The 25690-nt window shown below is 36.4% G+C and overlaps 1 protein-coding gene across 4 annotated transcripts in view; it reads left to right on the top strand.

The window, feature by feature from the left end:
- FNDC3A (fibronectin type III domain containing 3A) overlaps positions 1–25690 on the top strand; it is a 180659-nt gene that overhangs the window by 54731 nt on the left and 100238 nt on the right. For all 4 annotated transcript variants that reach the window (XM_032314193.1, XM_032314190.1, XM_032314192.1 and 1 more), the window contains exon 3: positions 3135–3210. In XM_032314193.1, coding sequence (XP_032170084.1) covers positions 3135–3210 — 76 coding nt within the window. The remainder of the gene's footprint in view (positions 1–3134; positions 3211–25690) is intronic.

Genomic DNA, 25690 nt, shown 5'->3' on the forward strand with positions numbered 1-25690 from the left:
TCTTTTCTGTTGTAAGTATTTAAAGGTCTGCGTTTTTTGGTCAATACAATTTTGCCTATATTCCAGAGTTTTAACGTACAATGTTTTGGTTATACTTCACTGCTGTTTTCTGTTTTTTGTTATGATTCCCTAACCCACAAATTACTGAAGCTCTTTAAAATTTGCAAATATATTTTTATATTACTGATTCTGATTTAACTGAGATTTATAAGACTTGATTTATGATGTTCTCAGTAATAGGCCATTCTTTCCATTTTCATGTCAATTGCATATATGCTTCAAAACAGTATGTATATTTTCTAATTATTAGGTGCAGTATTCTTTACATGGCTATTAAACCAAGATTATTGGTGGTGGTGTTAAGATCTTCCATATCCTTGATGATTATTGTCTACTTGTTCTGAGAAATAGACCATCAAAATAATAGGTTTGGCATTTTCTCTCTGTAACTTTTTTTTTTTAAGATTTTATTTGTTCATTTGAGAGAGAGACAGAGAGACCATGAACAGGAGTGGGGGAGGGACAGAGGAAGAGGAAGAAGCATACTCCCCACTAAGTGGGTAGCTGGACATGGGGCTTGAACCCAGAACCCCACAATCACAACCTTAGCCACCCAGGCACCCCTCTCTGTAACTTTTTTTTTTAGATTTTATTTATTTATTTGACAGAGAGAGACACAGTGAGAGAGGGAACACAGGCAGGGGGAGTGGGAGAGGGAAGCAGGCTTCCCACTGAGCAGAGAGCCCGAGGCGGGCTGGGGTCATGGCCCAGGGCCCTGGGATCATGACCTTAGCCGAAGGCAGATGCTTAACAACTGAGCCTCCCAGGTGCCCCTCTCTGTAACATTTTAAAATCAATTTTATTTTCTCTCTTTTTAATATGCAAGCTTAGTCTATTTATATTTATTTTATTAATATATTTGGATTATTGCACAACTTAGGGAATGTCTTTTTTTTTTTCCTGTTTCTGTTCATGTATGATACTACTTTGCATGCATTACTTCCTTCAGAATACAGTGTATATAGCATTAAAATGTCTTAAAGTTCTTTAAGGGAAACTTATTTCAGTCACAATTAATTAAATTTCAAATTTTTATTTCTGGAAGATTTTGTTTCCACATCCATAATTTGAATATACCATTTTAATAAAATAAAAATGAAAAAAAATATTTGGATTATTTCTAACAATTTATTTTGTGTTTTCCATTACCCCTACTTCTTACCTACTTCCCTTGAAGTGAGGGTCTTTCAATCTTTGCCTGAAATATTAGCCGAAGAGGTGAAAGATTTCTACCCTAAAAACTATAAAACATTGGTGAAAGAAATTTAAGATGACACAAATAAATGGAACGGTATCCCATGTTCATGGCTGGGAAGAAGTAATGTTATTAACATATCCATACTACCTAAAGCCATCCTAAGATTCAGTGCAGTCTCTATCAAAATTCCTATGGCATTTTTTACAGAAGTAGAAAAACTCCAGAAGTGTATATGGAACCACAGAAGAACCCAGAATATCTAAAACAATCCTGAAAAAGAATAAAAGTGGGAGGCATCACCACATCCTGATTTCAAGCTGTATTATAAAGCTGTAATAATCAAAACAGTATGGTTCTGCACAAAGACAGAGACTTAGACCAATGGAAGATAATGGAGAGCCCAGAAACAAACCAATGCATGTATGGTCAGCTAACATTTGACAAGGGAGACAAGAACACTCAATGCAAAAGACAGTCTCTTCAATAAATGGTGCTGGGAAAATTGGATATTCACATGTAAAAGAATGAAATTAGACCCCCTGACCTTAAACACCACTCAAAAAAATTAACTGGTAATGGATTAAAGAAGAGAAACTACATAGAAATTGTTCCCTTCTGTGTTGATATTTATAGTAATGGAAAAAATGAAAGCTACCTAAATTCCTTATATTAAGAGAATGGTTAAGTCGTTTATGGTATGGTCATTTGTTGAAGTACTTTGAGTGATTAGTAGCATAGAAAAGTCTTTTTAAAAATATTAAACTTCGAAAGATATCGAATTGGAGATTTTATATATAATGTAAAATCTCCAATATATATTATTATAATATATATATGCCCCTTAAAATACATATAAATATATTATATTATATAAATATATATTTATATATTATATATACTTCACTATATATATAAGTATATATAATATACTTCATTTATATATTACATATATTATAAATAAGTATAATATATAAATATAATATATAAAAAATAATATATATGTAAATATATATAAGTAATATTATTTATATTTTTTAAGGGGCAAAATTAAGCCTATACATAGGGAATAAGACTAAGAAATTTATTAAAAATTAACAGAATTTATTATAGCATAGAAGGACTTCGGATTTTTTTCCAGTCTTCTGATTTTTAGATGTCAAAATTAGAATGTATACTCTATATAATGAAAACTACTTAAAAGGGTGGGATTAGAGACGCCTGGGTGGCTCAGTTTTTTGGACGACTGCCTTTGGCTCAGGTCATGATCCCGGAGTCCCGGGATCGGGTCCTGTGTCGGGCTCCCAGCTCCACGGGAAGTCTGCTTCTCCCTCTGACCTTCTCCTCACTCATGCTCTCTCTCACTGTCTCTTCCTCAAATAAATAAATAAAATCTTTAAAAAAAAAAAAAAAGGGTGGGATTAATTTAACATATTCCCAGATATAATTTGAAATGTCCTACTAATTCAGGTATGCTCATCTCAAGCTCTTCTTATCAATTTATACTTAAGCTTAAAAAAATGAAATACTTAGCAACAAATGAACTAAGCATAAATCTGCCAAATATTGTTTGACTCCCTCTTTGTTTCAGAGTGAAGTTTATTAACTTTCCAATAAAAGTGTGCTGCTGTATTTTTTATTCCCTTCCTTTTTTTCCTTAAGTCTGACCTCCAGGAAAGTGAAGTAATACTTTTTTAACAAATGTGTAAACTGTGTAATCCCATTTTCCTTCCCATTCTCATTAAGGTTAACTAGCTCACATATTCTAGAAATATTTAGTATTTTGTTATACTGATGTTCCCTATTTTGATTGTTGTTTGTTCTCTTATTTTTCTTTTGTTTGTTTGTTTGTTTTAATACTTCTTTCTCTAATTTTAAGGTCATTCTGGTACAAGTTAACCCAGGGGAAGCATTTACAATAAGAAGAGAAGATGGACAGTTTCAGTGCATTACAGGTAAGAATGGTAATTTGTTATCCTTTGAGATGACAAAAATTTATGGTACATAAAAGTTTACACACTTATGGTTTCTTCCTTTCTTTCTCATGACTTCTGCCACACCAACGCAGAGACTCTGAATTCCTTATGACTTAGTCTAGTAGCATCCTTGTTAGTCTCTTTTCCCTGGTTTCTTGATTAATCATACATTCCCCATCTCAAAAATCTTCAGTGAATTCAGTTCAGGCTCCTCTGTCTTTTAAGAATATTATTGCTTCTTGGGGCACCTGGTGGCTCAGTGGGTTAAAACTTCTGCCTTCGGCTCAGGACATGATCTCAGGGTCCAGGGATCCAGCCCCGCATTGGGCTCTCTGCTCAGTAAGGAGCCTGCTTCCCCCTCTTTCTCTCTGCCTACCTGTGTGTGATCTCTGTGAAATAAATGAATAAAATCTTTTTTTAAAAAAAAGAAAATTATTGCATCTTCCTTGTCTTGCTTTCACTTTCCCTTTAATATCGTGTCCCTTTATCTTGCTAAGTTGCCTTATTCATTATCTTCTAGAATCTTTTTTGTACTTTCTGTACTATTCTTATCTGTAATCTGTCCTTACCTCTGCCATCCCTAGCCTATCCAAATCCTACCAATGCTTCAAGACTGAGTTCAGATCTTATCTGTAAAAAAGTTTTTGTAAAGTCACTAGCCATCCCCCCCACCCGGCAGTTATGATGAACAAAAATGTTTCCAGGTATTACCGTATATCCCTGGGGGCAAAAGCTCCCACAGTTGAGAACCACCACCCTATGTAAAGAGAAGAGCAGTAAAAAGATAATCACTGACTTTGCTATTAGAGAACCCGGATTCAAATCCCAACTCTTCCATTTAACCTCTAAGAGGTACATTTCTCATCAGTAAAATTCCCTTTCTTGTGAATAATATCACACCTCTTAGGATTGTAAGGGTTAACTAACATGCATGTAAGGCACTCTAAACCACATCTAGTACATACAAGGCATTCAGTAAATGGTATAAGGGATGTTGCGGTGTTGTTTAATAGAAAGTGACTGATCTCTTGTGAAACCCTTAACTAATTATTGTGTCGTTCATTTAACAAGTAACTACATACTTCCTTATAATATTTGTTCCAGTTATATCTTTTTTTTTTTTTAATATTTTATTTATTTATTTTTTTATTTTTTTATTTCCAGCATAACAGTATTCATTATTTTTGCACCACACCCCGTGCTCCATGCAATCCGTGCCCTCTATAATACCCACCACCTGGTACCCCAACCTCCCACCCCCCGTCCCTTCAAAACCCTCAGATTGTTTTTCAGAGTCCATAGTCTCTCATGGTTCACCTCCCCTTCCAATTTCCCCCAACTCCCTTCTCCACTCTAAGTCCCCATGTCCTCCATGCTATTTGTTATGCTCCACAAATAAGTGAAACCATATGATAATTGACTCTCTCTGCTTGACTTATTTCACTCAGCATAATCTCTTCCAGTCCCGTCCATGTTGCTACAAAAGTTGGGTATTCATCCTTTCTGATGGAGGCATAATACTCTATCCCCAGGGGTACAGGTCTGTGAATCACCAGGTTTACACACTTCACAGCACTCACCAAAGCACATACCCTCCCCAATGTCCATAATCCCACCCCCTTCTCCCAAACCCCCTCCCCCCAGCAACCCTCAGTTTGTTTTGTGAGATTAAAAGTCACTTATGGTTTGTCTCCCTCCCAATCCCATCTTGTTTCCTTTATTCTTCTCCTACCCACTTAAGCCCCCATGTTGCATCACCACTTCCTCATATCAAGGAGATCATATGATAGTTGTCTTTCTCTGCTTGACTTATTTCGCTAAGCATGATACGCTCTAGTTCAATCCATGTTGTCGCAAATGGCAAGATTTCATTTCTTTTGATGGCTGCATAGTATTCCATTGTGTATATATACCACATCTTCTTGATCCATTCATCTGTTGATGGACATCTAGGTTCTTTCCATAGTTTGGCTATTGTGGACATTGCTGCTATAAACATTCGGGTGCACGTGCCCCTTTGGATCACTACGTTTGTATCCTTAGGGTAAATACCCAATAGTGCAATTGCTGGGTCATAGGGCAGTTCTATTTTCAACATTTTGAGGAACCTCCATGCTGTTTTCCAGAGTGGCTGCACCAGCTTGCATTCCCACCAACAGTGTAGGAGGGTTCCCCTTTCTCCGCATCCTCGCCAGCATCTGTCATTTCCTGACTTGTTTATTTTAGCCATTCTGACTGGTGTGAGGTTGTATCTCATTGTGGTTTTGATTTGTATTTCCCTGATGCCGAGTGATATGGAGCACTTTTTCATGTGTCTGTTGGCCATCTGGATGTCTTCTTTGCAGAAATGTCTGTTCATGTCCTCTGCCCATTTCTTGATTGGATTATTTGTTCTTTGGGTGTTGAGTTTGCTAAGTTCTTTATAGATTCTGGACACTAGTCCTTTATCTGATATGTCATTTGCAAATATCTTCTCCCATTCTGTCAGTTGTCTTTTGATTTTGTTAACCGTTTCCTTTGCTATGCAAAAGCTTTTGATCTTGATGAAATCCCAATAGTTCATTTTTGCCCTTGCTTCCCTTGCCTTTTGCGTTGTTCCTAGGAAGATGTTGCTGCGGTTGAGGTCAAAGAGGTTGCTGCCTGTGTTCTCCTCAAGGATTTTGATGGATTCCTTTCGCACATTGAGGTCCTTCATCCATTTTGAGTCTATTTTTGTGTGTGGTGTAAGGAAATGGTCCAATTTCATTTTTCTGCATGTGGCTGTCCAATTTTCCCAGCACCATTTATTGAAGAGGCTGTCTTTTTGCCATTGGACATTCTTTCCTGCTTTGTCGAAGATTAGTTGACCATAGAGTTGAGGGTCTATTTCTGGGCTCTCTATTCTGTTCCATTGATCTATGTGTCTGTTTTTGTGCCAGTACCATGCTGTCTTGATGACGACAGCTTTGTAATAGAGCTTGAAGTCCGGAATTGTGATGCCACCAACGTTGGCTTTCTTTTTCAATATCCCTTTGGCTATTCGAGGTCTTTTCTGGTTCCATATAAATTTTAGCATTATTTGTTCCATTTCTTTGAAAAAGATGGATGGTACTTTGATAGGAATTGCATTAAATGTGTAGATTGCTTTAGGTAGCATAGACATTTTCACAATATTTATTCTTCCAATCCAGGAGCATGGAACATTTTTCCATTTCGTTGTGTCTTCCTCAATTTCTTTCATGAGTACTTTATAGTTTTCTGAGTATAGATTCTGTGTCTCTTTGGTTAGGTTTATTCCTAGGTATCTTATGGTTTTGGGTGCAATTGTAAATGGGATGGACTCCTTAATTTCTCTTTCTTCTGTCTTGCTGTTGGTGTAGAGAAATGCAACTGATTTCTGTGCATTGATTTTATATCCTGACACTTTACTGAATTCCTGTATAAGTTCTAGCAGTTTTGGAGTGGAGTCTTTTGGGTTTTCCAAATATAGTATCATATCATCTGCGAAGAGTGATAATTTGACTTCTTCTTTGCCGATTTGGATGCCTTTAATTTCCTTTTGTTGTCTGATTGCTGAGGCTAGGACCTCTAGTACTATGTTGAATAGCAGTGGTGATAATGGACATCCCTGCCGTGTTCCTGATCTTAGCGGAAAAGCTTTCAGTTTTTCTCCATTGAGAATGATATTTGCGGTGGGTTTTTCATAGATGGCTTTGATGATATTGAGGTATGTGCCCTCTATCCCTACACTTTGAAGAGTTTTGATCAGGAAGGGATGCTGTACTTTGTCAAATGCTTTTTCAGCATCTATTGAGAGTATCATATGGTTCTTGTTCTTTCTTTTATTGATGTGTTGTATCACATTGACTGATTTGCGGATGTTGAACCAACCTTGCAGCCCTGGAATAAATCCCACTTGGTCGTGGTGAATAATCTTTTTAATGTACTGTTGAATCCTATTGGCTAGTATTTTGTTGAGTATTTTCGCATCTGTGTTCATCAAGGATATCGGTCTATAGCTCTCTTTTTTGGTGGGATCCTTGTCTGGTTTTGGGATCAAGGTGATGCTGGCCTCATAAAATGAGTTTGGAAGTTTTCCTTCCATTTCTATTTTTTGGAACAGTTTCAGGAGAATAGGAATTAGTTCTTCTTTAAATGTTTGGTAGAATTCCCCCGGGAAGCCGTCTGGCCCTGGGCTTTTGTTTGTTTGGAGATTTTTAATGACTGTTTCAATCTCCTTACTGGTTATGGGTCTGTTCAGGCTTTCTATTTCTTCCTGGTTCAGTTGTGGTAGTTTATATGTTTCTAGGAATGCATCCATTTCTTCCAGATTGTCAAATTTATTGGCGTAGAGTTGCTCATAGTATGTTCTTATAATAGTTTGTATTTCTTTGGTGTTAGTTGTGATCTCTCCTCTTTCATTCATGATTTTATTTATTTGGGTCCTTTCTCTTTTCTTTTTGATAAGTCGGGCCAGGGGTTTATCAATTTTATTAATTCTTTCAAAGAACCAGCTCCTAGTTTCGTTGATTTGTTCTATTGTTTTTTTGGTTTCTATTTCATTGATTTCTGCTCTGATCTTTATGATTTCTCTTCTCCTGCTGGGCTTAGGGTTTCTTTCTTGTTCTTTCTCCAGCTCCTTTAGGTGTAGGGTTAGGTTGTGTACCTGAGACCTTTCTTGTTTCTTGAGAAAGGCTTGTACCGCTATATATTTTCCTCTCAGGACTGCCTTTGTTGTGTCCCACAGATTTTGAACCGTTGTATTTTCATTATCATTTGTTTCCATGATTTTTTTCAATTCTTCTTTAATTTCCCGGTTGACCCATTCATTCTTTAGAAGGATGCTGTTTAGTCTCCATGTATTTGGGTTCTTTCCAAACTTCCTTTTGTGGTTGAGTTCTAGCTTTAGAGCATTGTGGTCTGAAAATATGCAGGGAATGATCCCAATCTTTTGATACCGGTTGAGTCCTGATTTAGGACCGAGGATGTGATCTATTCTGGAGAATGTTCCATGTGCACTAGAGAAGAATGTGTATTCTGTTGCTTTGGGATGAAATATTCTGAATATATCTGTGATGTCCATCTGGTCCAGTGTGTCGTTTAAGGCCTTTATTTCCTTGCTGATCTTTTGCTTGGATGATCTGTCCATTTAAGTGAGGGGAGTGTTAAAGTCCCCTACTATTATTGTATTATTGTTGATGTGTTTCTTTGATTTTGTTATTAATTGGTTTATATAGTTGGCTGCTCCCACGTTGGGGGCATAGATATTTAAAATTGTTAAATCTTCTTGTTGGACAGACCCTTTGAGTATGATATAGTGTCCTTCCTCATCTCTTATTATAGTCTTTGGCTTAAAATCTAATTGATCTGATATAAGGATTGCCACTCCTGCTTTCTTCTGATGTCCATTAGCATGGTAAATTCTTTTCCACCCCCTCACTTTAAATCTGGAGGTGTCTTCGGGCTTAAAATGAGTTTCTTGGAGGCAACATATAGATGGGTTTTGTTTTTTTATCCATTCTGATACCCTGTGTCTTTTGACAGGGGCATTTAGCCCATTAACATTCAGGGTAACTATTGAGAGATATGAATTTAGTGCCATTGTATTGTTTGTAAGTTGACTGTTACTGTATATGGTCTCTGTTCCTTTCTGATCTACCACTTGTAGGCTCTCTCTTTGCTTAGAGGACCCCTTTCAAGATTTCCTGTAGAGCTGGTTTGGTATTTGCAAATTCTTTCAGTTTTTGTTTGTCCTGGAAGCTTTTAATCTCTCCTTCTATTTTCAATGATAGCCTAGCTGGATATAGTATTCTTGGCTGCATGTTTTTCTCGTTTAGTGCTCTGAAAATATCATGCCAGCTCTTTCTGGCCTGCCAGGTCTCTGTGGATAAGTCAGCTGCCAATCTAATATTTTTACCATTGTATGTTACAGACTTCTTTTCCCGGGCTGCTAGGATTTTCTCTTTGTCACTGAGACTTGTAAATTTTACTATTAGGTGACGGGGTGTGGGCCTATTCCTATTGATTTTGAGGGGCGTTCTCTGAACCTCCTGAATTTTGGTGCTTGTTCCCTTTGCCATATTGGGGAAATTCTCCCCAATAATTCTCTCCAGTATACCTTCTGCTCCCCTCTCTCTTTCTTCTTCTTCTGGAATCCCAATTATTCTAATGTTGTTTCGTCTTATGGTGTCACTTATCTCTCGAATTCTCCCCTCGTGGTCCAGTAGCTGTTTGTCCCTCTTTTGCTCAGCTTCTTTATTCTCTGTCATTTGGTCTTCTATATCACTAATTCTTTCTTCTGCCTCATTTATCCTAGCAGTGAGAGCCTCCATTTTTGATTGCACTTCATTAATAGCTTTTTTTATTTCAACTTGGTTAGATTTTAGTTCTTTTATTTCTCCAGAAAGGGCTTTTATATCTCTCGAGAGGGTTTCTCTAATATCTTCCATGCCTTTTTCGAGCCCGGCTAGAACCTTGAGAATTGTCATTCTGAACTCTAGATCTGACATATTACCAATGTCTGTATTGATTAGGTCCCTAGCCTTTGGTACTGCCTCTTGTTCTTTTTTTTGTGTTGAATTTTTCCGTCTTGTCATTTTGTCCAGATAAGAGTATATGAAGGGGCAAGTAAAATACTAAAAGGGTGGCAACAACCCCAGGAAAAAATGCTTTAACCAAATTAGAAGAGATCCAAAATCGTGAGGGGGGAGAAAGGGGATAAAAAGAGGTTCAAAAAGGAAGAAAGAAAAAAAAAGAAAAAAGAAAAAAAAAAAAAAGAAAAGAAAAGAATTACAAAAAAAAAAAAAAGGAAAACACCTAAGAAAAATGTAAAAAAGAAAAAATATATATATTAGATAAACTAGTAAAAAATCGTTAAAAAAGAAAAAGGTAACAGTTAAAAAAAAAAAAATTTTCCCGAAGGCGAGAAAAAAAAAAAAACAAAAAATGAAAAAGAAAAAAATTAAATTAACTGCAAGACTAAAAAAAAAATCACAGGGAAAAAGTCATGAGTTCCGTGCTTGGCTTTCTCCTCCTCTGGAATTCTGCTGCTCTCCTTAGTATTGAAACCGCAATCCTTGGTAGGTGAACTTGGTCTCGCTGGATTTCTTGTTGATCTTCTGGGGGAGGGGCCTGTTGTAGTGATTCTCAAGTGTCTTTGCCCCAGGCGGAATGACACCGCCCTTACCCGGGGCCGGGGTGAGTAATCCGCTCGGGTTTGCTTTCAGGAGCTTTTGTTCCCTGAGCGCTTTCCGTAGAGTTCCGGAGGACGGGAATACAAATGGCAGCCTCCTGGTCTCCGGCCCGGAGGAGCCGAGAGCCCAGGGCCGCACTCCTCAGTGCGCCCTCAGAGAACAGCGCCCAGTTACTCCCGTCTGCCTGACCTCCGGCCGCGCTCCGAGCTCACCGAGCCTGCGACCAGTTCAAGGTAACACCGAGCTGTGAGCTTACTGTCGGCTCTGTCCCTGTAGCCGGCTTTCCCGTTCCAATACCCGCAAGGTCTGCGACACTCAGACACCCCCGATCCTTCTGTGACCCTGCGGGACCTGAGGCCACGCTGAACCCGCGTGGGCTTCGCCCCGGTTTAGCCTCTGGAGCGATGTCCCTCAGCGGAACAGACTTTTAAAAGTCCTGATTTTGTGCACCGTTGCTCCGCCGCTTGCCGGGAGCCGGCCCCTCCCCCCGGGGTCTATCTTCCCGTCGCTTTGGATTCACTTCTCCGCCGGTCCTACCTTTCAGAAAGTGGTTGTTTTTCTGTTTCCAGAATTGCTGTTCTTCTTCTCTTCGATCTGCCGATGGATTTTCAGGTGTTTGCAATCTTTAGATAAGCTATCTAGCTGATCTCCGGCTAGCTGAAGCAGTTTCAGCCTGCTGCTTCTCCGCCATCTTGACCTGTTCCAGTTATATCTTTTAAGCCATTTAAATTTTGTGTGTTTAACTTGAAATATTTATTCAGTTTCTCCAACTAAGTCCTAAGCACTTTGAGGGCAAATACCATTTCTTACATTTCTTTGTATTCCCTTCAGTATTTGGCCTTCTACATATTGGGTGCCTAACTAGTTGTTGTTTTAATTTGAAAGGAGCATGATAAGTAGGTTGACCAGGTGCTTTCTCATCCAAACTGATACTTCTGAGAGTGTAGGAGGACCCTGGCAACTATTACAAAACAACTTATCAGCCAAGATTGTCCCAGGTAAACCAAAATTTATGGTACCCCTCCATCTTACTGGCACAATCTAATCTATTTTATCAAAGAAGAAACAGACTTTACTCTTTCCAGAGAAGTAATAGGCTCAGTAATTAAAATTAAGATTTTTAGCCTGCTACCCAAATCTTACATGCCTTCTATTCTCTAAGTCAACTTAAATCTGTGTATCAGTTAGGGTAACTTCACACACAAATATTATGAGCTTAAAAGAAACCAGGTAGTAGAATTTATATCAGTGTAGTGAACTTTGCCTGTCTTTACTTGTCAATTAGGCTTTTATAAATTAATTCCATTTTCATATTGGATAACGCTTAGAATGTACGTTTCTAATAGAGCACACATCTTCGGTTTATTTATATATTACTTAAAATTGTTTTTAAAAAAATGTTTATGATAGAAGCCTTTTAACTAGTATAAAATTGGTCTTCTCAAATACATGTGCAAATGAAGATCCTCATTACTGTTATAGTGTTACTTAAAATATAAAAAACATTAATTGCAGTTGGATAACCAGACTTTGAATTTTAAATAATTTCTATTTTAAAAAGTTAATTTGTGAGAGACTATGGACTCTTGAGAAACAAACAGGGTTTTGGAAGGAGGGCTGGGGGTTAGGTGAGCCTGGTAGTGGGTATTAAGGAGGGCACGTATTGCATGGAGCATGGGTATGGTGCATAAACAATGAATCTTAGAACACTGAAAAAATAAATAAAAGTTAATTTGTAACTGTAATTTGTGAATCTCCTCCCTTATAAAATAGAGTAATCTGATTTTTATGTGGTAATAACCCCTTCAGTCAGGATTTTTTAAAAAGACTATTTAATTTATAATGTGCCAGTAGTACTAACAATTTCTTAATAGTAGGAACTGACTACCATGTGAAGATATTTTTAGGCAGGGACACATTTCTCTGCTTCTATAGGAAAAGGGAGACTCCTTTCTGAATGACAGAGTAGAAGAGTGGAGACGTTTTAAAATTACTAGGCAGAGTTTTTAAAAACACAGGATAGGATAAGGAGAACCTGAAGAAAAGTAAAAAGCCCTCTCCTTTTTGTTTTTTGTTTTTGTTTTTGTTTTTAATTAAAAGACAGGATGAAGGTAAGAAGGAGTAGTAGTAAACAAGGGACTGGGGTAAAGTTTTTATTAAGACCAGTGTGCCCTTACTCCAAGCAAGAGAAGACAGGATGAGAAAAGACTAATGACTTCTCGAGTTCATCTTCTTTTCTTCCCCTTTGCTATCACTAGTTTCTGTTATGTGGCAGACATCTTCCTGAACTAGTTCTAGAGCTAGGTAAAAGTTAAGGAGAAATAGAAGCAGAGACAACAGATAACAAAGAGAAAGTCTTAAGGGAGGAAAATCATATGCCAGTGAAGCTCAGAGTAAAATAGGATCCTTGGCTCTAAGGCTATCAAGTTAGGAAAACTTTTCTCTTCACAGCCACTAAACCAATAAAGAAAACCTCAGTAGTAAAACCTGAAAACTGAGATAAATCCAGTGTAAATTAGTAAACATTTGCATTAAAGACTGTTCTTTTTAAAGTAGTTTTATTATCTGTCAAGAATTTATAAAACAGGGACGCCTGGGTGGCTCAGTTGGTTAAGCAGCTGCCTTCGGCTCAGGTCATGATCCCAGCGTCCTGGGATCGAGTCCCACATCGGGATCCTTGCTCGGCGGGGAGCCTGCTTCTCCCTCTGCCTCTGCCTGCCATTCTGTCTGCCTGTGCTCGCTCTCTCCCCTCTCTCTCTCAGATAAATAAATAAAATCTTTAAAAAAAGAATTTATAAAACAACAACTAGGTTAACAAATCACAGGGAACTTTAGAGATCTAGATAATCCCTTATTTTATTGGAAGTCATAATTTGTGAGTTATAGCTAGTTATGGGCAGAGCTCGATATAATACTTTTTCTACTACAGCATACGTACTGGAGAGACAAATTGTTAAATGCTTTTCTCCTTGAATTTACTAAGTTTCTCCTAAGGTATACTCTGCCAGCTGTTGGAAATTCAAAGAAAACTAAGATACTATTCCTGCTGTTCAAGAACACAAAGTAGCAGGGAAGAAAGGAGGGAAATTAACAATTGTATTACAGTATAAAAAGAACAAGAGGCATGCACAGGGTGTTGTGGAAGCATAGGAGGATTACTGTGATGCAGAGTGATAGAAAGAAAATCTGTCAAGGAGAAATTGATTTGTGACCTGGCTTTAAGGACAATAGCAAATGATCAAAAGGATCTGAAGGAAGCATTTTAGACAGGAAACATATACAAAAGCAACAGAAGGAAAGAATAGCTTGACTTTTTTGAATAACTGCAAAGAGATCAGAATTTCTTAAAAAGTTGTATAAAAGGGATATAGATGTAGATGAATCTGAAAATGTAGACATATCTTGAAATGGCTTGACTGCCGTATGAAGCACTTTAACTTTATTGCAAAGGTGAGGAAGAGCCATCGAAGGAGATTATGTTGGAGAGTTAACATCTAGTTCACAGTTTGGAATGATTGGCGATGTCTTTATGATGTACTATATGCTGACTAACTGAACATAATAAAAAAATTTAAAAAATGAGAAGATTGGCAGTGTCTTCCTTCCAATAAAATGGAACAAATATTCTTCTAAATGCAGTACTGAGCTTCTCTCTCTTCCTTTCACCCCTAAAAAAGAAAAAAGAAGGAAATAAATGGTCAGGAGCCAGAAACAGGACTCTTCAATATTTGTTTTTCAAAATGTGTTTCATATGTATAGTGAAAAGATTATACTTTGTTCATTGGATTTGATCATTTTTTATTGTTCCTTGACATTTATTCTGAGTCTTATCCAGGGTCTAATGTCTTGTCTTTCTTTTACTCTTTATGTTATATCATGTCCTTTTAGATCCTACACCACTCTTAAATATCTAAAAGTGTAGTTTCCTGCCTTTTACAGCTTTCCAGTTGCCATTCTCCTCATTGGTTAGGTTTGTTTATACTGTTTGATTCTGACCCATATGTCAGTTTTGCCATCCTTAGCCATTATTGCTTTCAGTACAAATACATTATTTCTTTCGAAATCAGAGTATAATCTTGAATCTTTTTTCTTTTGAAAGGTATTTTGACACTGTTTTAGCAATTTGATGTTTTTATGTTTTCTTCATGAAGTGCTTTAATAGCATTTCAACAGATTGTTTTGTATGATGATAGATATTATGAAAATTAATTCATCCTTGCCTGGTAATTATATATTGGATAGTAAAAATGTATTGAATGACTAAATTTTCAGGTTTAGTATTAATAAATCTTTGTAATATGTGCTAAAGACTGCTCTTCTTAGTTTTTTTTTTTTTGTGGAGAAGTATGAAGAATAGAGAATTAGGCAAGGTTTCCGAATTTGGTTTACTGGGAAGCATACTTCATAGAGAGTATATAGTAAACTCTTTGAAGATCCCTATTTTATAGCTGGCTTTTAATGATGGTAAACGGTACCTATCCATCAGACATCATCTATTCTATGAATTGTTTGCAGAAAAGGCCTTTGTTTGTTTTTTTTTTTTTTCCAGTTTCTCTCATCTACTTCTGGATGCCAATACAGAAATAAATGAGGACAGAAATTATGTTTTACATATGTTTGTAGCTCTGGTGCCTTGCATAGCACTCTGCCCATAGAGAGTAATTAAGTGGAATGAGGAAGAGAAAAAAACTAATGTTTCTTGGCGATTTTCTACCTGTCAAGCAAATGGAATATATATTGACAAACACTTTGCTCTAAAAACACGCCTTCCTGAAAGACAGTTATGGCTCACTTTTTTTTTCTTTCATGATTCCTCAAAAAGAATAAATAAGACTAGAGATTAAATAGGACTAGAGATTAAGAACTTTTTAATTAAATGTCTAGTGGTTTTGCACTGTTACGGAACTTCTACTTTGGTGTTATTCCATGCTACTGTATGCTAAAGAAGTTACAAAAAAAGCAAAAAGAGTATACCGGCCAGCTATGCCTAAATAGTTTTTATATGCCTTACCCTCTTCAAATTATATATTTTAGGAAGATAAGCAGTGATATTGATGATTCTTTAATTTCATTAACCTAATAGAAGAGTAGTTAAGCACATGGTACTTGGATTTGAGTTCTAGCTCTATCATGTATTCTTCTATCAGTCAGGTTATAGTAAGCAATTAGTGATTATTTTTACATCCTGTCTTACACTTGTTTGTTGTAAATATGGGGTGGGTGCGTGTTTGTGTGTGTGTATATCCATCATGTAGAATTTGGAACATAATTAATCATAGAGATTATTATTAAGTTATGCCTTTTTGGACATAGTTTATATCTGTGTAGTGATAGAACCCAAGACCTGCATCAGACATATAACCCCTAATTATGCTGATCATGAATTACCTAGATGTACATTTTAATGATATATTTTGCAACATTGCTTTCACAGTTACATTTCAACAATAGTGAAGACCTTATGTTCTTCATCCATTCATTCATTCAGTATTCAGTAAAAGAAGTATGTAAGCTGGGGCTATTTCCTAGAACTTATTTGACAGACTTTCTTATATATCTTCTATATCTTATCTGTCATTATGATGAAATTTGGTTACTGGCCCATTGCCAGTCTAAAGCTTTGTCTTATGTTGTATTGTCTAGGGCTCTCTTTGACTGACCTTCCTTCCTTTTGTTTAGAAGTCCTTTTTTTAAGATTTTATTTATTAGAGAGAGAACAAGCAGGGGGAGGGGCAGAGGGAGAGGAAGAAGCAGACTCCCCACCAAGCAGGGAGCCTGACTCAGGGCTCCACTCCGAGACCCCGGGATCATGACCTGGGCCAAAGATGGATGCTTAATTCACTGAGCCACTGAGGTAACCCTGTCTTTCTTTAATCAATAGCTTTGACAGAGTAAATGGCATGTTTATAAGATTTTCAGGTGTCAGAAAGTTACCAAGAACAACTAATAACAATAAATATCAAGGTCAAGAGATCAGAATATATTGAAATGATAGGTCAAAACCAATAGGATAAAATGTAATAGGAATAAATACAAAGTTTTACATTTGGACTCTTTTGAAATTTGGCTGCACCAGCAACGTGCAGATGTGTATTAGTCAGAGTTCCTCGTGGCAACGGAGTCATAAAAACCAGATATTCCTGACTCTGGTTCTGGGGCAGAGAAAGTACAAGAAGACTTAGACTGCAAAAACAAAAATGTAAGTTCAAAATAGCATTGAATTCACCTTGACATTTTTTCTACACATAGGAATCAGATCATAAGAAGCAGAAATGCTAAATGGTAAAATGATCAGATTCCCGGCATTATCTTTGGATGGCATATTACTCTGGTTATATGGTATCCTTTTAACATATTTGAAAGAAGTATTGACAGAGATTGAACCTGGGAGGGTAATAGGATAGCATAGAGTCAAGAAATTATTCTTGTAAAAGACTATTAATACTTGAAGAACGTTTAACATAGAAGAGAGCTGCGACTTGAAGACATTGTTCTCTGAACCTTTAGAGGGCAAAATTTAGACTAACATGTAAGAGTTGCAGGGAAGCAAATTTTGACAGGGAACTGTTGAACAATATGGCTCTATAAAAATGGAATCATTACTTTATTATACCTGAGTCCCATCACTGTATGTGCTCATGCACTGGTTGAGTGGCATTATGAAAGTGTTGCACAGAAAAGAAGATTGATTAGGTAAACTCCAATATGTATTCTAACTAAAGATTCGTTGATTCCAAAATTACTTGTTAATCAAACTGAGATCGCTTTTGTTAATTCTGGGAATGAGTACACTTGGCGGAGAGTCTTCAATTTAACAATTATATCTGTGCATGAGCATATTTCATAAAGTGGTTGAGCTGATGAATGGTCATTGCTCAGAACAGACCTATGAACAAGATCGCAACTAGTTAATTTATTAATCCTCATTCCTAATGAAATAAACACTTGAAAAAGATACTTTAACTAACCTTAATTTTATAGGGACAGGAAGAATGATGCTGTCTTTGACTCGGTACATAAAACCTTACTTAACTCAAGTGTTCAGGAATTACTAGTTTTCTTCTATTTGGTTTCCTTAATAAGAGAAATTGTCTCTTTTTCATTTCTGATGCTCTGTACTAAAATAATGCCTTTAAGTTATTAGGCATGCTGTCAGTATTTATTGAAATTAACTGTTAAAATATTTTTAAGTATATTGGTATACTTGTTTGCCTTCCAACCTACTATATACTAAAAATATACTTTAATACTTAGGTATGTATGATTACTAGTTCATATTGAACTGGTCTTCAATATGAATACCAGTTAAGATTGTAGGGTAACATAGACATGTTAACTTAAATATGTAAATAGTGAATCAAAGATAATGCTGGGAATCTGATCATTTTTACCATCCTGGATTTCTGCTTATCATGATCTGATTCCTATGTGTAGAAAAAGTGTCAAGGTGAATTCAATTTTGTTGAAAAGTATTAACCTTTACTTTCTCGTATCTCACCTTACATAGGGAAGCCAATAACATAACAGCCTCAGAGTGTGTTGATTTTGAGCCCCTTCACCAACTAGAGTTAGTATATCACACCAGGCTCCTCCTCCAAGTCCACCTGTTTTCCTTTTTGCTTCCAAGTGGCTGTGAGCTTCTCAGCAGTTACTGATGTTTTCTCACCATGTTGTTGCTGGTGTTGCTTTCCATTCTGCATGGGAAACTCTTGACTCTTGTTTCTTTTACTATCACTTCATTCAAGAAGTGATTAGCACTGTTACCCCTGGGGCAGTTATTATTGACACTTTTGTTACCTTTTATCTTCTCGTCATGTTGCTGCTGTTCATCACTGCTTTTCCGTTTTCACCCTGTCTCCTTATGCCCCTCATTCTGACTCTTCCTGCCATTATGGGGGTTTTTGAAGTTAAGGTAAGGTTAGTCTGAAACAGTAAGTACCACTTTGTCCTCCTCTGTGTGTTCTGGAATCATGGTAAGCATAACCAAGTGTCTATCTTCCTTGCAGTTAGTCTTCTCTTTCATATTTGTGTCTCCTTTACAAAGCATTTTTTAGCAAGTCTCCTGAACTGATTCAGATGATTTTTGAGGTCTTTAATAAATATAGTATTTTATTAAATACGTATAAGCCCTGTATCCTGTTCATCCCAACTCTGTTACCTAAGAGTCAGTTCTCTGCCCTCTAAAAGTTGGAGTGCCTGGCCTTGTTCTTTATGTTCTTGTCTGAATCCCTTATGTCCATAAGATCTAATCAAAGCCCAAAGACCATCTCTCAGGATGGGCTTTGGGCTTTGTGGGGGAGGAAAGAGAAAGATAGAGTTGTCCTGCAAATAGGGAGTCCTAGTTGATCTGCTGTGAATCCTAGAATCCTCAAGACATGTGTATACACTGTATCTCAGCCCCCATGACTCGTTAGATATGTCAGGCATATGATATTTAAAAATAACTCTGCAGTTTATTAGAAGTTAAATGTCTATTGTTTTAGATATCGTGGTACAGTTACTATAATTAGCATCATGAAATACTATTCCTATAACTTTTCGTCCTCAAGTCACAATAACAGAACTTCAAAGAAATAACAAGGTATGTGAATCAATTAATGGTGCATTGTAAAAGGCAGAGGTCTGGGAGTAAATGAACCTGAGTTCTAGGAACATTGGGGTGGGAGTTACAGGAAAACAGATTTAGCTCAGTATGAGGAAGAACTTTGTAATAAATAGAACTATCAAAAAGGCTCAGGAGTGATGAGTTCCCATCCATCTTTGTAGCTGGTAATGCATATGCTGGCTCTTCACTTGATGATGCTATTAGAGAGGAGGTTTAATTTCTATTGAATGGATGGAGTTGATGCCTTTTAAGGTTCTTCCCAGGTTTGAAATTTTATGATTCTGTAGATTTGCATGGATCACTTAAATTCTGATCATTATTTTGCACATATGGGAAATAAGGGTGGGCAAGTGCAAATTTTTTTTTTTTTTGGCAAGTGCAAATTTGATGTAATAAATTTCCATCAGCTCTCAAGTTTTTAGGTATTTTTAACTCTGCTAATATGCCATATTTTAAATATATTTTGATAATAGGGAGATCAGTAGCCTAAGAGGTTTTTTGTTTTTTAATAAGACCACTGATTATCTTTGGCCCACTGACTTTGCATCACTACAGATCTGACTGAACTTAACCAAGTTCTTTAGGTTCTATGTAAATTATAAATAACTCAAGTAAAAACCGTATGTAGTAGATTCTTTCTATTTTAAGATTTTATTTATTTATTTATGAAAGAGATCTCACAGAGGGAGGGGAACAGGAGAAGTAGACTCCCTGATGAGCAGGAGCCCGATGTGGGGCTAGATTCCAGGTCCCTGAGACCATGACCTTAGCCACCCAAGCGACCCCCCATGTGTAGTAGATTCTTGTTCCTATATGAGTAGGCATTATTTTACAGTACACCGGACTAAACCATGGAAAAGTTAGGTCTTTTCTGTATTACTTAGAAAATCTTAACCACCAGGGTGCTTGGGTGGCTCAGTGGGTTAAGCCTCTGCCTTCGCCCAGGTCTTGATCCCAGAGTCCTGGGATCAAGCTCCGCATCAGACTCTTTGCTTAGTGGGGAGCCTGCTTCCCTCTCTCTCTCTGCCTGCCTCTCTGCCTACTTGTGGTCTCTTGTCTGTCAGATAAATAAATAAAATCTTTTTTAAAATTTTTTTAAAAATATCTTAACCATCTTTAGAAAATGCTTTAAAGCATAGGTGACTATTTTTCATATTGGTGGAAAATCATATTATTATGTTAAAGACTTTGCCCTTTATAATTCCTCCCCCAGGATGAAAAAAAATCAGTTCTAGTAGAGAGGCTTAAAATACTAGTTTTGAAACATTAATGAGTCTTGTTTGTGAAAATGAATCATGACAGATCATCCATTCATAAATTCAGCCCATTTTAGGTTAAGTGAATGACTATGACTCATCCTGCATACATTGTGTAATAGTCCCAGGTTGTCCCTAAAACCTATTAAGTGCTATTTTTTGAGAGAAACCTTATTATATATGACTTAGTTAAGAGAAAATTGCAACATTTATGTCAAAAAGGAAAATATAGGCAAATTCAGTTGTCCTCAGTTGTTTATGTTCCTAATGAATAAAATATCACTGTTATAGTTATTCTTCTGGAAGTAGAAAATCTAAACCAGATTAGTGAGTTCTGTTAAAATAAGTGACAAAATCTTGATTAAAAATGTTTTAATGAGTAATGACAAAAGGAAGTTAAGACCTAGAAATAAAAATAGCTTGTATTAACTTTTTGGTAAGTGTTTATAAACCTGTTGCATTCCGGTATTTTTTGTATTGGTTAGTGACTAAAGTGGACCTGTCAGGATCTATGCCTTCTCTGAACTGGTCTCACAAAATGGTATTTTTTAAATACACAGAAATATGGATGTAAAATGTTCATTTTGGGTGTAGTTCTCTTCTTCAGGTGACCCTGGTTTTCCATTTAGGAAAGAAGCCACTTATTAAAGGTAGGTTATGAGGTGGAAAATGAAGATGATTTAAAAAAAAAAAAGATAGAAAGTATATAGATAGATAGATAGAAAGATTAGACAATTTTAAAGGCAAGAACAAAAAATGAATGCTTGAGTCAGAAGTAGAAGAGCTAAAGGATCAAGTGGATTTTAAATTCTTCAGAACAACATATCTAGAACAGTTTCTGTTTAAAAACAGTTTGATTTTTAAATCTACCTTTTAATATATAAATGGTTGTAAAGTCAGTCTGTCTAAGTAAAAGAAAATGGTAACCTGCTTTCATGAGGGAGAGGTTGTTGGTTTTTAAAATTAAATGACCATCTAGGTAATAGAAAATTAGATATACTCTGCTTTCTATAGAAGAGAAATTTTGCTGTCTTAATTTCTCAAATACTTGCTTCTCCCTAGATCATAATATGATTGGATTTTTATTAGAATCAAATTTTCATTTAGAGGAGAGGGGGAGCTGGAGTATGGGTTAGCCCGGTGATGGGTGTTAAGGAGGGCACATATTGCATGGAGCACTAGGTGTTATATGCAAACAATGAATCATGGAATACTACATCCATAACATAATAAGAAAAATTTTCATTGGCCTTTGATTAGAATTACCATCATTACTTGTTTGCTTAGGTTAAGGTTAGCTGAAAGTCATACTTTCTTTACTGAACATTCAAATCTCTTTAATATCTTAACATTTTTTAACCTTTAATATCTGAAACAATTAAGGAAATGTGTAGTTATAATGAAGTCTATTCATGGCACTATGTAGGCACTCAGTAAATATTTATTAATTGAATAAATGACCTCAGTAGATAATTATGTGCAACATATAGGTAATATTTTTTTGTACTACCCATATTTTTCCCTGAAATACTTTTTTAAAATCCTATTTCATCATGAAGTAACTTGAAAACTGAGGCCAGTTGAATTGTGTTTGGGCTTTGATTTTGTTTAGCTTTGTACATCTTAGCTTCATTTCAGAATTATCACAGCATGGGAAAATAATCCACAACAGGTAGTAACCATGGTGATTATAAAATACTACTACCTCTAGAGAATTACTGTCACACTTTTGTGAAGTTCACCAGTGACCTCTGACCAATATGAGTGGGCTTGGTTCTCTTCAAGCTTAACCTTTCCCTCAGGAAAGTATATTATTCCCTTCCCTTCCTCTTGGGACACTTTTCTCCTGACTTTTCCTTTTATAGTTTACATATTCTCCTGATTTTTCTCCTATTCCCCTGCCAACTGTTCCTCAATCTTTTTTGATATATATCAAGATAGGAGTTCAAAAGTATGTAACATATAAGTTAGCCAGTCACAAGAAGATAAATACTGTATAATTCCTCTTAGATTCATGGAGACAGAAAGTAGAATGATGATTGCTAGGGGATGGGGGTGGAGGGGGAGGCAAATGAGGAGTTACTGTTTAATAGGTACAGAGTTTCAGTTTTGAAAGATAACAAAGGTTCTGGAGATGGGTGATGGTAATTATTTTTTTTCACCAGTGGTAGTTAACTATTGCACAACAGTGTCCTTAAGGCCCCTCAGCTGTACATTTGAAAACAGTTACCGTAGTTTATTTTATCTATATTTTAGCCACAAATTTCAAAAAATAAATATTAAAAATTTATTTTCATTTTTACCAAAAAAAAAAAAAAGTTTGCTGTAGAAGATACCTGAAATGTGCTATGATGAGTGCTGTAAAATGCGTAAACCTGGTGATTCACAGACATGTACCCCTGGGGATAAAAATACATTATATGTTTATTTTAAAAAAAAAATTGGGGGGCGCCTGGGTGGCTCAGTGAGTTAAAGCCTCTGCCTTCGGCTCTGGTCATGGTCCCGGGGTCCTGGGATCGAGCCCCGCATCAGGCTCTCTGCTCAACGGGGAGCCTGCTTCCTCCTCTCTCTCTGCCTGCCTCTCTGCCTACTTGTGATCTCTGTTGAAAAATAAATAAATAAAAATCTTTAAAAAAAATTTTTTTTAATTTAAAAATTTAAAAAAAAAAGAAGAAGAAGATACCTGAAGGCAGAGTTTCAATGATGTGGTAGGCAGAATTCTAAAACAACCCTTCAGGTCATTTCCCCCTGTTAAACACACTGTATGTAATCCCTGAGACCATGAATATGATTAATTTTACTTCCATAATTAGGTTATATAATAGAGTGCAGTTGACCTTCAAGAAAAGAGAGATGATCTAGGCTGAACCCCACCTATTCAGGTGAGCCCTTCTAGAAGTAAGAGATTTGGGAAAGGGCCATGTACCAAGGAATGTCGGTGGCCTCAACCTGGGAGTGGCTGCCAGGTGACAGCTAGCAATGCAATGAAATGAGTGTCTTACTTCTACAGCCACAAGAATCTAATTCTGCCACAATTACGTGAGTTTGGAAGAGGACTCCAACCTGCAGATGAGGACATGTACATACATATCTATCTACTCATCTTTTGGGGAAGAAATCTTCATCACTTGGCTTTAAGATATTTTTCCTGAAGATATTACTAGAGTGAATAACAGTAGGCATAAAAGTGTGTTTTAAACTTGAACCTAGCACAGGGTGTTCTTTAAAAAAAACCTTTCTGATTAACTGAAAAGCAGCCTTTTTCCAAGTCATTTTACTGAAAATGTTTACAAAATAAACACATTTAACCTTAGTAAACAGATGCAGAAAATAATTCAGAATCATCATAAACATTAATACTTATTATATGTATTGTAGTGTGGATTATTTAGAAAATTGAGTTGATAAATTGCTTACCCTAGGTTGGAGTATAGTTTGGAAGTATCTTTTTAAACTCATTCTTTTATTTAGCAAATTATTATGAACTTAGTATGTACAGTCACTGTTGCAAAACTGAAGATTTAGTGATGAGTAAGATAGACCTTATCCCTGCCCCTCGCAAAGTTTACAGTCTTCTAGGGAAAACAAACAGTTAAGGAAATCAATAAAATGACAGAAGTGCTCTGATGGAAAAGAACAGGAAGGGGTTCTATATAAACTCATAGCAAAAGCACCCAACACTCAAAGGCTATATTTCGTTACTTTTTACCTCCCCAAATGGAACATTAAAAATTCTTGTTAATTAGTGGCTTTATTTAATTAAGACTTGAATCTTGAAGGCCGTTTATTTGATTATACATTAAGGATATGAACAGAGGGGTGCCTGGGTGGCTCAGTGGGTTAAAGCTCTGCCTTCATTCAGCTCGGGTCATGATCCCAGAGTCCTGGGATCGAGCCCCACATCAAGCTCTCTGCTTGGCGGAGAGCCTGCTTCCCTTCCTCTCTCTCTCTGCCTCCTTGTGATCTCTATCAAGTGAATAAATTTTAAAAATCTTAAAAAAAAAAAAAGATACGAACAGAATTATCTTTTTTTTCTAATTAGGAAAAACATTACTTTTAATGAATATATATATGCATCCAAAAAAATTTTGGCACATTTCCTTCAAGTGCCTGTCTCCTTATATGGTTGGATTACAGAAGTTTTTCTTCTTTATGCTTTCTGTATAATTTAATAATTTTGATTATCAGTATTATCAATTATAATTTTGATCATAATATTAATTGCTTAAATAATCATATAAATGATGTTTTAACCTCTTTTAAGTTATTTAGTCCAACTTTCAGTTTTAAAAATTCATAGATTGTTTTCTTTAAAGTTATGGCCTTGGGGTGCCTGAGTGGCTCAGTGGGTTAATCCTCTGCCTTCGGCTCAGGTCCTGATCCCAGGGTTCTGGGATCGAGCCCCACATCGGGCTCTGTGCTCAGCAGGGAGCCTGCTTTCCTCTCTCTCTCTGCCTACCTACTTGTGATCTCTCTCTCTGTGTCAAAAAAGTAAATAAAAAATCTTTAAAGTTACGGCCTTATGCTCATTAAGGAAAATGTTGGACCATATAATGTATTTTAGTGCAGATAAGTGGTTGTTTTAATTAGTAAAAACTAAAACATGGGATGCCAAGCTTATAAGTACATAATAATAGTCTTGACAATTTTTGAAAGTTAAGAGGGAGTAAGAAGAAATGTATAAATTTAATATAATATAGAGCTGACTTTCAGAAGGACATATAAGAAACCCAGGGCAAAAAAACTTTAGATGTTGAAGATTTTTTCACCCCCCAAAATGTGTCAGTATAAGCCAGACCATATTTATGGAAGAAGATGTATTTGCTTGGAATCTATTTATTAGCCAAACCATTCTGTGAGGGGATGCTAGAAAAAGAGACCAGTATTACTTCAGACCTACTTTGTGTTCTGCATACATTTTCCGTTATAACCCTATGAAACAGTATCTTAGAAAGATTACCTTCCTTATTAAAAAAAAAAACAGACTTTCTAAGTTAGCTTGAGTAGGAAGATATCCTGATGAGAAAGGCAACTGAATTACAAATGCAGAGATTTACCTTGATTTAACCTTGTAGTAGTTACAGCCACAATTTTGAACTCAGAGAAGTGTTAATTAAGCATTCTAACAAAGGCATAAACCATTCTTATTTTGCCCAAAGCACAGCTGGGATAAGGCAAGGCTAGGATGTTCAGAGAACATTTATATATAAAGTTATAGAGATTACCATGAATTTACATAACCCTTGTACTATCAACTGCAGGGAGTATCCCAGGAAACAGAAAAGGTCTTTCCTGGTTCCTTTTCTTATGCAACAACATGTTGAATGTAATTTTTACTACTTACCTAGATACAGAGAGATGGAAAAATCGTTCTTTCTTTCAACTTATCTAGGACTCATCCTCACAATTCTCATTTCCTCTCTTAT

The sequence above is a fragment of the Mustela erminea genome, chromosome 15 (genome assembly GCF_009829155.1).
Source record: "Mustela erminea isolate mMusErm1 chromosome 15, mMusErm1.Pri, whole genome shotgun sequence".
NCBI classification, from domain to species: domain Eukaryota; kingdom Metazoa; phylum Chordata; class Mammalia; order Carnivora; family Mustelidae; genus Mustela; species Mustela erminea.